Below are 14,726 nucleotides of genomic sequence, written 5' to 3' on the forward strand. Positions count from 1 at the left end.
AAACATGTCACCCTGGCTGAGTGAGAGCACCTGTGCCCCCTGCTTCCCACCTGCCCACCCTGCAGCAAGGTGGCTCAGAGTTTGTGCCCGTGGTGGTAAGCCGGTCAGTGCTCCGCTCCATGAGTCGTCGGGATGTCCTCATCAAGCGCTGGCCTCCACCCCTGCAGTGGCAGTACTTCCGCTCGCTCCTGCCTGATGCCTCCATCACCATGTGCCCCTCTTGCTTCCAGGTACTATGCCTACAACTCATATGTGCTTACCAGGTTCTTCTTTACACTGCTTTTCCATTTCACAAGTGTCCCCTTGGGGAAGTCCTGGGTGGCTCAGTTGGTTTGTGAGTTCAAGCCTGGTGTTGATCCCCGCTTGGGATTCTCTGTCTCCCTTTCTCTCTGCCCCTTCTCTGCTTACACTGTCTGTGTCTCTCTCAAAAATAAATAAATTTTAAAAAAGAGAGAAAAGGGGCCTCAGACCCCAGACCCTTCCCCCCTTTGTTCTAGTCCTCAGACAAAGGTGTTCTGGATCCTGTGTTTCTAGCCCTGACTCACTGCCAGACCTCCTCCCCCTTGGAAGGGCGACAGTCCCTGCCAGGCTCAGGGGTTGGCACTGGGTCATGACCGTTTCTTCTCAGATGTTCCATTCGGAGGACTACGAGCTGCTGGTGCTTCAACACACCTGCTGCCCCTACTGTCGGAGACGCATCGATGACCCCGGCCCGTGACTGGCCCCCTCAGGATCACCACTCCTACCAGGGCCACCTTGCGCTTGGATGGGCTGTCACAGGAAGAGTTAAACTGTCAGAAAAAAAAAAACAAAAAACTGTTACTTTCAGAAAGGCTCTGAGTTGGTGGCAGCCTGCTGGAGTCCACAGATCTGTCAGACCATTAACATGTACACTTTGTGAACAGATTGCCTCAATAATTACAAATAAAAGGGCTACTTATTTTCATCAGTGTCTGCATTTTAGCAAATCTTCATATTGTCTGCAACTTAATTTCCTTATGCAAAAGTGCACCTGTTTCTAATTTGATCTGAGAGGAACATTACATTTGCCTGCTCTTAAAATTTAATCTAATCGAAATGGCAATATGGGAATAGGTAGGGGAACGAGTGTTTATTTATTTTGGTTTAGCGGGGCTCTGTCTTGACCAGAAAATAAGGTTCCTGGCTCCACAAAGACGATGGCAAAGAGGGCCTCTCCGCAGAGGTTCTGGAACCCACCCTCTGCTTCCTACCTATGGCCAAGCCCCCCTTTACTCCATTCATCCAGCCCCACAGAGGCCTCTACCCCACTGAGGCTTTCCCCTTCCTTCCAGCTCCTGAAGCAAGTGGGTCTGTTTGAGGTTCTGCTAAGGTTGCTGCCCCTGAGCATCAACAGTGTCTGATTTGGCAGCTTGAGAGCATGGGTGGGTAGCACTTTGGAAGCTGAGGAGGGAGAACTGACGTTTATTGGGGACCTTCTCTATGCCAGCCGAGTTTCATATGTTGTCTCAGTTCTCACACCAGCCTTGTGATGGAATCGTTATGATTTCCTTTCTGTAGCCATGAGAGTCGGTGGAGGTGCTGGAGCCCAAGGGCTCATCCAGCCCTCGGTGAAAGCCCCTGATCTGCCCTTCCCTGAGTGCCCTGTTCCCTTTGCTTTCCACACTACCTGTCCCGGAGGTGGCAGTGATCCAGTGCTTTATGCAAAGTCCTGACAGCAGGGGAAGGAGAACTGGGCTGTCAGATAAGAAAACCACCCCTGTGATTGGATATTGATACTTTACAGCTCTTCTGTGAAGTGGGCAGAGCCGGACAAATGTCCCCATTGGAGGGATGAAGACTGAGGCCTGGAGACAGGAGTGGCTGCAGAGACCACCCAGTGGTGAGTGCTGAAGCTGGCCCCCTGCCCTCCCCCTTCCTCTCCTGCCTCCCTCTGTGTCTCTCTTTGGAGATGATGGAGGAAAATAAAGAAAGGGAGCCAGACAGTTGTGCCAACAGAACTCCTCCGTTGAGTGTCTAATTACTTACCATCATGCATGCTCTCTCTCTTGCTAAACATTTATTAATGTGTTAGGATTTCCATTAGCGCATTATTTGAACTAAAATCATTTGCATATGGCTGGGAAAAAGAGAGGAGAGAGAGAAAACAGCCCTAGCCACCCAACAGGCGTCAATCACAGTGACAGATCAGATGGTCGGTGGCTAGAGGCAGGGGGTGGGGGGCCCACCCTGAGACTCCAGCATGCATCTTCTCAGCCGAATAACACAAAAACCAGGGTGTGCCGTGCCAGGTTCTGCTGCCGCGGGGAAGCACAAGGAAGCTGTGGAGGTCTGAGACAGTAGCTTCCTTTAAATCAAATGCTTACTGGGTACCAGACACATTGCTAAGCACTCTCCATGCGTCGTCTTCCTCAATCCTCAACAGCCTCCAAGAATGCCCATTAATGCAGATGATGAAACTGAGGCTCAGCAACATTCTCTCCTTTATTCAACAAATACTTACTGAGCCAAGATGCAATTCACACTCAGGCACAGCCTTTGCACCTAAGCATTATGTTCTGCATCTCTCCTGTCTCAGCCTAGACAAGGTCTTGACCAGGCCCATTCTTTCTCCAAGACTCAGTTTCCCCATGTATACAGAAGGGCCTCCTCCAGCTCTGACTTTGAGGCTGAGCCTCAAGTCTCCATCTGATGAGGCTGATGACCCTTCACATGCTACAACAAGGAAGGCACTGTAGGGATGTTGAGATGCCCATTTCACTAAAAGGCCACTGAGGCCCGGACAGAGGCACAGCTGCTGGAGGCTGCACAGCTTGGAAGTGGTTCAGGCTGTGACTTGATCTTCCAAGTCCCCAGTGCTACCCATGTTCCTAGAAGGAAGAAGTAAGGAAAAGGGGGGGGGGGCGGTTTGCACAGCCCAGAAAGAGCCCTGGACCAGGCCTTAGGTGGGCCTGGCTTTAGTCTGGCCTCAACCAGCTAGGTGTCCCCATCCATCCCAGTGAGGCTGCTGAAACCAGGAGCCCCTCGTGGCTCTTGCACAGGTAGGCAGATGTCCTGTCTCCAAGGTTGATGCCTATGGCAGACACCAAGTGACCTTCCATTTGTGCTAGCCCCACCCTCAGGGTAGGTGGGAACCTTAGCAAAGAGGCCTGCACTGGGCACGGCTCTCTCCCTGGGTCCAGCACTTATCCCAATACTCCACCCAGACTCCAGAACATCTTCCTAGAATGAGAACCTAATCATGCTTCTCCCCTGCTTATAACCCTCCCCATTGCTAGCCAGCCAGCACCCGGATTCCTAGGCCTGCCCTCCCCTGGACGGCCATCCACCCCAGGCCCCAGGGCCTCCATACCAGCTGGCCCTTTTCTTGCTGTGCCTTGGTTCAGTTGTCCCCCATTCTAGGCTAGGGAGCCTCCCTCCTCCCTCCCTCCTGGTCTATACCTTGCTCCTCTGGGATCTCACAGCACTGGGGCTGGGAACAGAGCCCTACATCCCATGGTTATTTGTTTTTCCTTTGTCAGCTGGCCCCTAAGCCTGGGACCTCCTTGAGGGCAGGGGCTATATATGATACATCTCAGTGTCCCTAGCACCCAGCCCTGAGCGTGGCACCTAGAAAGTGTTTGACTAATGTTGGGGTAGGAGGGAAGTGGGGGGAGGGAGGAGGGAGGAAGTGGGACTGGAGGAGAAGAGGAAGGAAGGGGGGGGAGAGTGGGTCCATCTCCTTCCTTTCTTCCTTTTGAGATTCTCAGCTCAGTCTAAGGCCTCGCTCAGCCATGGTGATGCAGCTAGGTGGGGCTAAGCCAGGGAGAGGAGGCAGAGAGAGAGGAGGAGGAGAAAGAGAAGGAAAAGGGAAGAGGAAGCTGCTGAACCAGCAGCACCTCCATGCAGAGGCTTAAGGGCTATTTGTGTGCTACCTACTAAGCCCCTAATCCTCCACGGCCAAGTCAGAGCCCTGCACCTGGGCTCCCAGGGGGCCAGGCTCAGGGAAGCTTGGAGATAGGTGCTACCATCTTCAGAGACAACTAACCCCAGCCCTCCACCCCCATAGCTCGTCCCTAAGCCTGACTGAGGGGCCAGTGGCTCAGAAAGCCACCCACACCGGGGCTTGTCCCTTGGCATGCTCCTAGGCCCCTTCTGGACCAGCTGGCATAGAAGAAAGCTCAGACTGGGGAGTTAGACAGCCAGTTCACCTCCGGCTCTGCTGAGGAATACTAACCCTCTGAGCCCATTTCCTCAGTGGTCAAAGGTTAGGGAGTGAGACCTCCTCATGGGGGGCCAGGAGTTGTTCATCCACTCGACAAATATTTATTGAGTCCTTGCTCCAAGCTGCCAGCTCAGATTCAGCAAAGTCCAGGCCAGCCCAGCCCTGTACTCTGGAGAGAGATGGGCAATGAATCAGTAAGGAGACAAGTAAGACCACTGCTGACAGTGATAGGTACCGAGTAGAAACGAATGTGATGTGGGAGGCAGAGGGGGAGGCCTGGTGTGTAGAGTCAGGGGCCTCTCCAAGGAGTGCTTTGTAAGCTGAGACCTGAATGAGACTCTAAGAGGCTAATACTGTCAGCAACAGTCATTGATCACTTACAGGCAACAGAGTAGGAAACTGAGGCACAGGGAAGGGAGGGGGCGGGGCTGTGCCCAGGCGGCATGGCCTTAGAGCCTCAGACCAGATGTAAGGGTAGGTGTAAAGGGGCTGTACCCAGCTAAGGGATACCATGGCTCCTAAATGATAAGGTGTGAAGATCTGTGACTGGACCCTGGTGGGAAAGCAGGTCACATCAAACCTGCAGATGGGTGTGGATCCCCCAAGGTTTCCTAGCTTCAGCAAACTGAGGCTGGAGAGGGGAAGTGGGACTTCTCAGGGTGACTCAGGGTCCCAGGCGAGAGTCCAGTGCCACCCCCTGCCTTCAGAACCATCACTGCTGCCCCAGGCCTGTGTGACTCAGTCTTGTGGCTTTCCCACCAGCCCAGCACAACCTCTTTTTTTCTTTTTTCTTTTTTTTTTTTTTTGGTCATTTATACCATGATGTAAACAGCTAGCAGAACTTTCCTGAGAGCTATCTTTCGTGTAGGGATGGAGGCATGGCCAGGCAGGTGATAGCCAAAGTTTGTTATGTGATCTGGGCCACTGACTCACTGACCACCCTGGACCTCAGTCTCCCCACCTGTGAAATGTAGCAGGGAGGGTCGGTGACTTCTGTTGAACTTTTTGCTCACTATGAGCCTGTTGCTCTGAACAAAGAGCGTTTTTTTGTTGTTGTTTAAGAAAAGGATTCTTTGTCATGCCTCACAGAATACAATGCAATGTTACAGTGGTGATGCCTTTAATTCCTCCCTGGCCATAGCCCTGTGACAAGGGTCATTAAACTCTGAGACTTAGAGAGGGAAGCACTAATTGAAATAACCTAGATCTATCTATCCACTCGATCCGCAAATGCTGAGCACCTACTATGTGCCAGGCCCTGAGGATACATCAGTGAACAAAACAGACAGAAATCCCAGCTCCTTCCAGTGTATGGGAAGTGATTTACATTTTGCAACGTCCTGAGAACCATGCTCAGCTCTGGGAACCCTGCTGAGAGCTGGGCAGACCACACACCCCCACCCCCCACCCCTGCCTGCTCACATGACAGCCTGTGAGTTGGACAAAAAACATGTGAACAGAGCATAAATTAAAATCTTCCAAGCTGTCACAGCATTAGGAGGAGGTGAAGGCAAGGTGCTGAGGTCTATGGTTGAGGGCTCACCCCAGCCAGCTCTGGGCTGTGTGGGGGTCAGTCTTGACCCAGGGAGTCTGGTGCGCCTCCCTCCGTCTGGCTACCAGGGCCACGTCAGAATCAAACCCTCCACCTTGACCTCATTAACATTGGGCCTAATCACTGAACCAAGCACCTTAAACTGCGAAAGGTCACATCCCAGCAGCCCTGCCACGCCTTCCCTTGAGCTCATTCCACCAGTACACACTTCTGCAGCCCTCCATGTGCAAGCCCTGACCGCCCGCAACAGGCAGGGATCTGGACTCTCAGGCGGGCTGAAGGGAGGGGGAGGGCTTTTCTGAGGAAACAGGTCTGGGGGTGTCAGGGGGGAAGAGACTGCACTGAAGAGAGTATAAGGGCTGGAAGTCTCAGAGATGGGGACACTTCCCTGGCCGACTCCTTCCATCGATCACTAAATTCGTGGTTCAGACTTCACCTTTCTGGACTGCTCCGAACGACAGTGTGTTGGGAGCGGGTCACGATCTGAACTTGTCCTATTTCATTTGTTTCAGTACTTATTTGTGAGCCCTGCCAGCCCCACAGAATGGTACTTCCTGTGGGCATCGTCCTTCTCTACCATGTTCATCAGAACTGAGCACTGTGTGTGGAGCACAGTAGGTGCTCCATACATGTTTGTGGTTGGAGGCTGGTCATCAAGCACCGGTGTGCTGGGCACTGCCATGTGCCCCACTTCATTTCTCGGGGGGCATCACTGTGCCCCTTTCACTGATGGGGGGAGCCTGTCAGTGCAGAGCCATTCGCCCCCAGAACCTGATTTTGTGGAGTGACCTGCCACACAGCTTCCAAGGCCCACTGTCCCAGCCCAGCTGACACAGACGTCCCCAGATGTGCCCTGTGTGTTGCAGTGTCCAACCAGTTCTTTTTCTAGGCTCAGCCTCACCTTCACACTGGACCCAAGCCTGCCTTGCTCACGGCAGTGATCTGGTGCCTAGCATGTCACCTGGCACACAGCTGCCTCCTGGATGCAAGGCCTTGCTTCAGGAGCCTTAGAGCCTCTGTCCCCTTTCTGCTCCAGTCACCCCCTGCCTGGTCCCCTCCTCTATCCTCACTCCCTCCAATACATCTTGGGGGCATTTGAGCCACATTTCTGCCCCTTATGATCTGCCCAAGCCACTGCCCAATGCTATTTGGATAAAACCAGGTTTCTCAGTTTGGTATTAAGACCCACCAGAGCTGGCTTCATAGCCCATGTGCGGCCTCACCCCTGACAGGCCTCAGGCCTCTGTCAGCCCTTGTCTTTAGTCTCCCCTGTCTTCCCTGCTTGGCAACCTAACAAAATACTCCCCTCCCTCAAAGACCCAAACTTCACCTCCTCGGACACCTCACCGTTATAAGCGGTCTCTCCTCCCTTGGCCTCATGGAAACCCCTCCCTGGACCTGGATCTGTTCAGGGTCTTCCTCAGCGCATAACCTCCTCCTTTCTGGATTTTTGTATCCCCAGTGGCCTGCACATGAATGTTTAATGAACGAGTGAGTGAGTGAATTCCAGTTCAAATACTTATTGAGCTCCGGGTCTATGCCAGGCTGTGGTCTGGCATGGAAAGTGCCAAAGATGGCAGGACGTGGCCCCTGGCCCTCATGGAGCTCATAACTTGGTGAGATGGACTAGTGTTAGGGACTGAGCCAGGAGGTGACAGGTGGGGAAGAAATAGGTAAGAGGCTGAGAGACTGAGAGGAGAACCAGAGAGCTCATGGTCCAGTGGGGAGGAAGACAAAGTCCTCTGGCATGAAATGAGGGGGACGTGGGCGTGGAGCCAGAGGTCCCAATGCCAGGCCAAGGCCAACAGACTGAGATGGGCAGAGATTCCTGGGGACTAGAAGAGTTGGGGTTGGGCCTCCTGCCCTTTCCCAGGGTCCCCAGTACCTCCCTTCTCTGGCCCCAGGCTTCTGCCTAGAGTCACCTTGGCCCCTCTTGGAAGCCAATTAGGCCCCCAGTTGCAGTAGTGGGGATTAGTATGATTAATAATGCCCCCAATCTTCCAGGTGCTGATTCAGCCAGGAGCTTAGGGAGGGGAGGTCACTTTATAAGGGCCTGGGGGGGGGTGCTTAGAGCCCAGAGTCGTCCAGCCAGAGCCCTGGGTGGCCAAGTTCAGGCCTCAGCAGCACTCTTGGGTCTGAGCCGCCCCCAGGGCAGCCACCAGGACCACAGCCATGAACGGGACGGAGGGCCCGAACTTCTACGTGCCCTTCTCCAACAAAACGGGTGTGGTACGCAGCCCCTTCGAGTACCCACAGTACTACCTGGCTGAGCCATGGCAGTTCTCCATGCTGGCTGCCTACATGTTCCTGCTCATCGTGCTTGGCTTCCCCATCAACTTCCTCACGCTCTATGTCACGGTCCAGCACAAGAAGCTGCGCACGCCTCTCAACTACATCCTGCTCAACCTGGCTGTGGCCAACCTCTTCATGGTCTTCGGTGGCTTCACCACCACCCTCTACACCTCTCTGCATGGATACTTTGTCTTTGGGCCCACAGGATGCAATTTGGAGGGCTTCTTTGCCACACTGGGCGGTAAGAACTGGTGAATGGGTGGCTAGCTGGGGGAGTCAGGAGTCAGCGGTGGGGAGGGTGTGGAGGGATCTGGAGAGAACTCCATATTTGGGGATGGTGGTTAAGAGGCCTTCTCCCCTCTACATTCATCAGCGCTCTCCACTTAATCAACAAACACTGTCAGTAATGATAAGCTAGGCTGCTGTTTATTGAGGGCAGGCATTGGACACTGTTTATCTCACATAGAGTGGTGCCATTGTCTTGCTTTGCATCAGGGAAACTGAGGATGAAAGAGTCAAGGGCCTTGCTGGGGCCACATTGTGGCGAGGATAGAGCTGAGTTTCCAGCCCACATTTCTTTTTTTCTTTAAAAAAAAATTTGTTTTAACATTTATTGTCAAGAGACAGAGCACGAGCGGGGAGGGGCAGAGAGAGAGGGAGACAGAATCTGAAGCAGGCTCTAGGCTCTGAGCTGCCAGCACAGAGCCCGATGCCAGGCTTGAACTCACGAACTGCGAGATCATGACCTGAGCAAAAGTCGGACACTTAACCGACTGAGCCACCCAGGCGCCCCTAACATTTATTCATTTTTGAGAGAGAGAGGGAGACAGAGCATGAGCAGGGCGGGAGGGTCGTGCAGAGAGAGGGAGACACAGAATCCGAAGCAGGCTCCAGGCTCTGAGCTGTCGGCACAGAGCCTGACGCAGGGCTTGGACCCACAAACCATGAGATCATGACCTGAGCCCACATTTCTGCGGCTCCTCAGGCCATGTTCTATTTCCCTCAGAGAAGCTGTGCCTTGTCAGACCCATGTTGGGCAGTGGAAATAGAGCTGGACAAGACAGATCTCTGTGCTCAGGGCTTTCAGACCGGGGTGGCACACAGATCATTAGTCCTCTGGCCACTGGACTTTGCCTGTGCTAAACAATGGGCTCAGTCTCTCCCCACCAGTGTCTATCCAATCTTGCAGAGAAGGGTCTGCCTGTGTGTGGCAGCCCTATATCACTCCTACCTCGTGGCCTGAGACTGGGTGATCTGTGACCATTGAAGGTGACAAACGCCCAGTGGTGGCCGGAGATTCCCCAGGCATGGGGCTGAGACAGTGTCCTGGACATGTGAAAGAGGGAGAAGACAAGGAGGCAGAACAGTCCTTGTGGCTGGTGCTGGGCTCTCCCAGCCACCCTGGCTCTCTCCTGCTTGCCTGAGAGGCCATGTGTCCTCAGAGAAGGGGGGCACTTCTGGATCTGAGCCAGGAGACCTAGGCCCTTGTCACTGCCCTGCCACATCCCTGAATGTGCCTCTTCTCTCCTCCGTGCCTCACTGTTCTCATCTACTAAACGGGATCTGTTATCTCTGCAGCAACCCCATCAGTTTTCTAGTCAAAGGAACTATTTGATCGCACTTTTCAAAGCTACAGATCTCCACACAGGTCTAGTCCCTCCCCTATGGAAGGGGTTTCTTGGAAGGGGATAAGCCCCCCACACACAATAAGGCTGGAGGTGGGTTGAGGAGACTCAGGCTAGAAGGCAGGGGTGAGATGGAGGCCACATGCAGGTAGGCACTTCTCTGCCGGGCTGGCATCAGTTTACAATTATTTTCCTGGAGTAATACTTAGTAGTGTTGTTTTTCTCTCTCAGAAATGTCCCGGTTTGGTTGATAAATTCTATGGCTAACCTCCTGAATGAGTTTCTGGGGTGATGTGTAGGGCAGTTGTCTGAATTCCACCATTCTTTCCTGCTTCTTCTTCTGGGCAAAACATTGCTCAGCTTTCTGGCTCCCAGGTGGGGACCCACAGGCCCAGGTTATTTCATTCCCCACAGGGGAGAGGCTGCTGCACAAGAGGGAGAGCAGGAATTCTAGCTCCAGCAGGCACTCTGCCTGTTGCCCCACGAAGTGCACATTCTTCTGCAAAAACTCCCTACAGGGATCCTAGTCTAATCATGACCCTGGAATCTGATTTCCTGTCCTTCATGAACCCAGAGCCCTGACTGAACTAACTCCTCTTCCTGGGAGGTACCCGGTTCACTCTCTTCTCAGCATAATGCCTTTCTGCCTCACAGCCCCTTGGCTCCTCTTCTCAGAATCGAAGCCCTCTCTTTCCCAAGTCCTGGTTCCAACTGTGCCTTAGGTGGCCTTCCTGCCTGCCCTCTCCCATCCAGGAGGAGCGCTTCCTCCTTGGACAGTGGGGTCCAGGCAGGTGATGTGTTGACTGATAGCTGACTGCCTTGCAGGTGAAATTGCCCTGTGGTCTTTGGTGGTCCTGGCCATTGAGCGGTACGTGGTGGTGTGTAAGCCCATGAGCAACTTCCGCTTTGGGGAGAACCATGCCATAATGGGCGTCGCCTTCACCTGGGTCATGGCACTGGCCTGCGCTGCACCCCCCCTCGTTGGTTGGTCCAGGTAATGGCACTAAGCAGAAGGGAAGGGTCCCTGGGGTGCGGGTTCTTTACAGGGTCCCCGGCCAGGACTCAAACCTGGGGCTCATTCTGGGCACCGAGCTTATATGTCCCCCACCCCAAACACCCACCCTGGCAGCTCTCCCAGGGTTGGGGTTTAGGGTAGGGGAAGAGAGAATCAGACCCTAATGTTGCTCCAGGAGCTAGTGCCACCTCCTGGGCCCCATGTCAAGGAGAATCCAAGACGCCCAACCCTTAACCTTGGCTGTGCCCCTAATCCTCAACTAAGCCAGGACCAGATTCCAATCCTCTTTGCCCCATAGGCAACTCCCTCTGACCTTGGGCCTCAGCACCTGGGGAGGCCAAGCCTACCTAGTGCAAGTGGGTGACACTGTAGCCCCTGGGAACTGTGTCCTGTCCAGCCTCTAGTCCATCATCTGCAAATGGGGCTCAGATGAGAGATGGGAGGACAGTGGTTTGGGAAACTGGACGGGTGACCCTGTGGGTTCCTGGAGGCCTCGTGTCCCTCTGCTTCTAGGAAATTCCCAATCTTTCTTCCCTTCCCTCCTCTCTCAGCTTCCTGGGGTCAATTTTCTTTTTTATTTTATTTATTTATTTTTTTGTCCTTTGTTGAATCTGAGCCCATCACCTCCAGCCTCTTTCCCTGTTTTCTCCAGTCCTGCCCAGTCCCATCCCCACAGGCACAGCCAATAGACACTCCATTGTCACCATCCTCTGAAATCACAGAAACATCCTAACCATCTGTCCCTGGGACCTCTTGTTTCTCGAAACTGTGCAAAGATCCCTTAGTTACTCTGTGTGCCCATCTTTGGCCTAGAAAATACACTTACCCTGTTAGTAAGACCCTAGTTTGTACAAACTGCCTCAAATACAGAGTTCGGGGGCTTTTCCCGTCTCCCCACCAACCTCTGCCTTGCACAGCCTGAGCCTCCAGCCACTAGAAGCAGCCAGTGTGGTGAGGAAACACAGCGCAGGTCCGCGGTGTCCGGGCTCTGCTAGGCAAGAGACTGGACCATCTCATGATAGCATGGCTGTTTTCACAAGGGCATTTGAATCCCTCATCTCCGTTGATTTGATCCTCACAGTCATGCAGCCATGCAGATATTTTATTATGCTTCTTTTAAAGAGAGGGAAAGTGGGGCCCAGAGCAAGCCCAGCCACACAGCAGGTGTGTTGGGGGCCTGTTCCTCAAGTCCCTCACATGTGGGTCTCCCCGTGCCCTCTCTTGCCCCGTCCCCCTCTGGTGGTCAGGTACATCCCTGAAGGCATGCAGTGTTCATGTGGGATCGACTACTACACACTCAAGCCAGAGGTCAACAACGAGTCCTTTGTCATCTACATGTTTGTGGTCCACTTCACCATCCCCATGATCGTCATCTTCTTCTGCTACGGGCAGCTTGTCTTCACAGTCAAGGAGGTATGGACCTGTGTTGGGTGCTGGGGACACATACATTGGTTGGGTTGAGACTGGCCTCTGTCCCAAAGGAGCCACAGTCTGGACAGCAGACCCTGTGTCCTTACAGGCGGCAGCCCAGCAGCAGGAGTCAGCCACCACCCAGAAGGCTGAGAAGGAGGTCACTCGCATGGTCATCATCATGGTCATTGCTTTCCTGATCTGTTGGGTGCCCTACGCCAGCGTGGCATTCTACATCTTCACCCACCAGGGCTCCAACTTTGGCCCCATCTTCATGACACTCCCGGCGTTCTTCGCCAAGTCCTCCTCCATCTACAACCCTGTCATCTACATCATGATGAACAAGCAGGTGCCTGCTGGTGGGGCGGAGGGGTCCAGGGGCCCCAGGCTGCAGGCATTGCCTGCGGAGGACAAGCCATGTCCTTGACTGGGCCTCAGTCATTTCACCTGCAAAACTAGGCAGGGAAACTGGTATCCCCCAGAGCATCAGAGTCATCTAGGAGAAATGCAGATTCCTGATGAATCAGAAGCTCAGGGTGAGCCCAGGAACCTGCATTTCTAACAAGCCCACCAGGTGACTCTCACATTGGCTCAAGTATGAGAAGTGGCAGTCCAGACGGTTCTGGAGGCCCACTTTAAAAGTCAAATGGTCTAAGTCCCAAGCCTGGGAATGGGATGGTGCCAGTCTCCACAAAGCTGAACAAGGAGCTAAAGTCTTATTCCAAGGGAGGAAGGGATAAAGCAGTTCTTTAACACCAACCAGTGACTTCTCTGCAGAATCCATGAACCTGTGGGGGAAAACATGGTCTCTAGAGTTAGGCATATTGGTTTCAAATCCCAGTTCTTCTTTTTTAGCTGATTGACACTTGGGAAGTCACTTCCCTTCTCTGGGCTTCAGTGTCTTTTTTCCTAGAGAGGGCAAAATCCCAAACTCTAGGGCTATATAAGGTACTTACAGATAGCCCTTGGCACACAGAGGGCATCAGGGAATGTCATCAGTAGCAGAGCCCTCTTGGGTTTGGTCCCTGGCATCTCTGGGGTGGGGCCACATGCGCTTACTAAATTCCCTCCAGGAAGCCAGATTTGAGAGGGGAGTGGAGGCTGTGAGAGCCAGAAGCAGGGAAGGGGTTGGAGGTAAATCTCGCCAACCACTCCAGTTTGCTACACACACTTTCGGTGGACCCTGATTCTGACTCACGTTCTTTGCCTTCCAGTTCCGGAACTGCATGCTCACTACCCTCTGCTGTGGCAAGAACCCACTGGGTGATGACGAGGCCTCCACCACCGCCTCCAAGACGGAGACCAGCCAGGTGGCACCGGCCTAAGCCCTGCCAAGGACTCTATGGTCAACTGTAGGAGTCTCCCATTCCCTATGCCTACCCCCAGCCACAGCTGCCCCACCAGGAACCAGGTCTGTTGGAACCAGGTTGCGCAGACTCCTTGAGTTAAAAAAAAAAAAAAAAAAAAAAAAAAAGAATAACGAGAGAAAAATGAGGCTCCCCACTCGACAAGTATGACCCGATCCGGAGTCCTGAGTTCCCAGGGGCTGGTGGGATCTCTGCCCCTCCTCTCCCCAACTCATGTCTCAGGAACACAAGAACTCTTGCTCCCTGGAAAGGTGTCCCAGCTTAGGGATAAATGTATAGCACAGAGTGGGGCACACAGTAGGTGCTTAATAAATGCTAGATGGATGAAGGAAGGAACGAATGGGGGAATGAATGAAGGAATGAATGGGCAGGGAGAGCATATCTACCCTCTCAAAACCACCTTAGCTGCAGCTCACCTTCAGCTGATGTCCTTGAACAGTTTCCCTCCCTGGGCCTCACTTTCTTCGCCCGTAAAATGGAAACCCCAAATCCTTGGTCCTGCAAACGCATGGCTGCTGTGAAGATCAAATGAGATTTTGATCTCATATATGTGTGTATATGTGTGTGTGTGAGTGTGTGTAAGCACTTTGTAAATGGTAAGGAGCTGTACAGATTGTAGTTAACATTATGAATAACACCAATTAATATAATTAACTAATATGATCATCTCTTCTTGATAGTCACCATTTTGAGACTGGGCAAGGCCCTGAGCATCCAGCCTCAGCAGGTTTTTTTTAAATTCACCAGATGTCAAGGCCAGACCAGGGCTGGTGTTCGGTCTGCAGAGAGGGACTGTCAAGGGAATGCAGAATACAGTCATCAGGACTGAAAAAACAATGTCAGGGGACTGCAGTCTGGGACCAAGGCCCAGGGTCTCACCTCTGATGTGAACTCCCAGGCCCGGTGCCTCCCCTTCCTCATGCAGCCTAGGGAGAGACAGGCCTTTCTCTCAGCTTCTGCAAACTACCTGCCCTCCTTCCCAGCCCCTAGGCCGCAGCAACTCTAGGCCAGCATGGAGCTGGGCCTAGAAGCCATATGCTAGGCTAGACTCTAGGCCAGCATGGCCATATGCTAGGCCAGCAACTCTAGGCCAGCATGAGCTAGAAGCCATATTCACCTGCCCACATTTAATGAAGAACTGAGTCCCCAGTGGAACCCTTTTCTCAAAGATCTCAGAAACAGAAAGTGGGAAATTCAGATGGGTCCATCTTCCCTGGGGATGTTCACAGATCCCAGAGTTGAGCACCCTTGCTGGGTAAGCCTGTTTTTAGTAGCTCCAGTC

The 14,726-nt window shown here is 53.1% G+C and overlaps 2 protein-coding genes across 6 annotated transcripts in view; both read left to right on the plus strand.

Annotated features, from left to right (window-relative positions):
• IFT122 (intraflagellar transport 122) overlaps nucleotides 1-946 on the plus strand; it is a 72,321-nt gene extending 71,375 nt beyond the window's left edge. For all 5 annotated transcript variants that reach the window (XM_042979542.1, XM_042979544.1, XM_042979541.1 and 2 more), the window contains 2 exons: nucleotides 66-230; nucleotides 629-946. In XM_042979542.1, the coding sequence (XP_042835476.1) occupies nucleotides 66-230; nucleotides 629-718 (255 nt within the window). In that variant the 3' untranslated portion in view covers nucleotides 719-946. The remainder of the gene's footprint in view (nucleotides 1-65; nucleotides 231-628) is intronic.
• Nucleotides 947-7,865: 6,919 nt separating this feature from the next.
• Nucleotides 7,866-13,467, plus strand: RHO (rhodopsin). The gene is made up of 5 exons (XM_007075434.2): nucleotides 7,866-8,268; nucleotides 10,478-10,646; nucleotides 11,915-12,080; nucleotides 12,187-12,426; nucleotides 13,292-13,467. The coding sequence occupies exons 1-5, from the start codon at nucleotides 7,908-7,910 to the stop codon at nucleotides 13,400-13,402; spliced, it is 1,047 nt and encodes a 348-aa protein (XP_007075496.1). The 5' UTR covers nucleotides 7,866-7,907; the 3' UTR covers nucleotides 13,403-13,467.
• The last annotated feature ends 1,259 nt before the right edge of the window (nucleotides 13,468-14,726 follow it).

Source organism: Panthera tigris, chromosome A2 (assembly GCF_018350195.1).
Source record: "Panthera tigris isolate Pti1 chromosome A2, P.tigris_Pti1_mat1.1, whole genome shotgun sequence".
NCBI lineage: Eukaryota > Metazoa > Chordata > Mammalia > Carnivora > Felidae > Panthera > Panthera tigris.

What these genes read in the sequence shown, in the direction of transcription:
- RHO (XM_007075434.2), top strand. Translation starts at nt 7,908, where the DNA reads ATGAACGGGACGGAGGGCCCGAACTTCTACGTGCCCTTCTCCAACAAA. An exon ending in CCCCTCGTTGGTTGGTCCAG is followed by an intron (nt 10,647 to 11,914) that starts GTAATGGCACTA and finishes TCTGGTGGTCAG; the next exon opens with GTACATCCCTGAAGGCATGC. An exon ending in TTGTCTTCACAGTCAAGGAG is followed by an intron (nt 12,081 to 12,186) that starts GTATGGACCTGT and finishes GTGTCCTTACAG; the next exon opens with GCGGCAGCCCAGCAGCAGGA.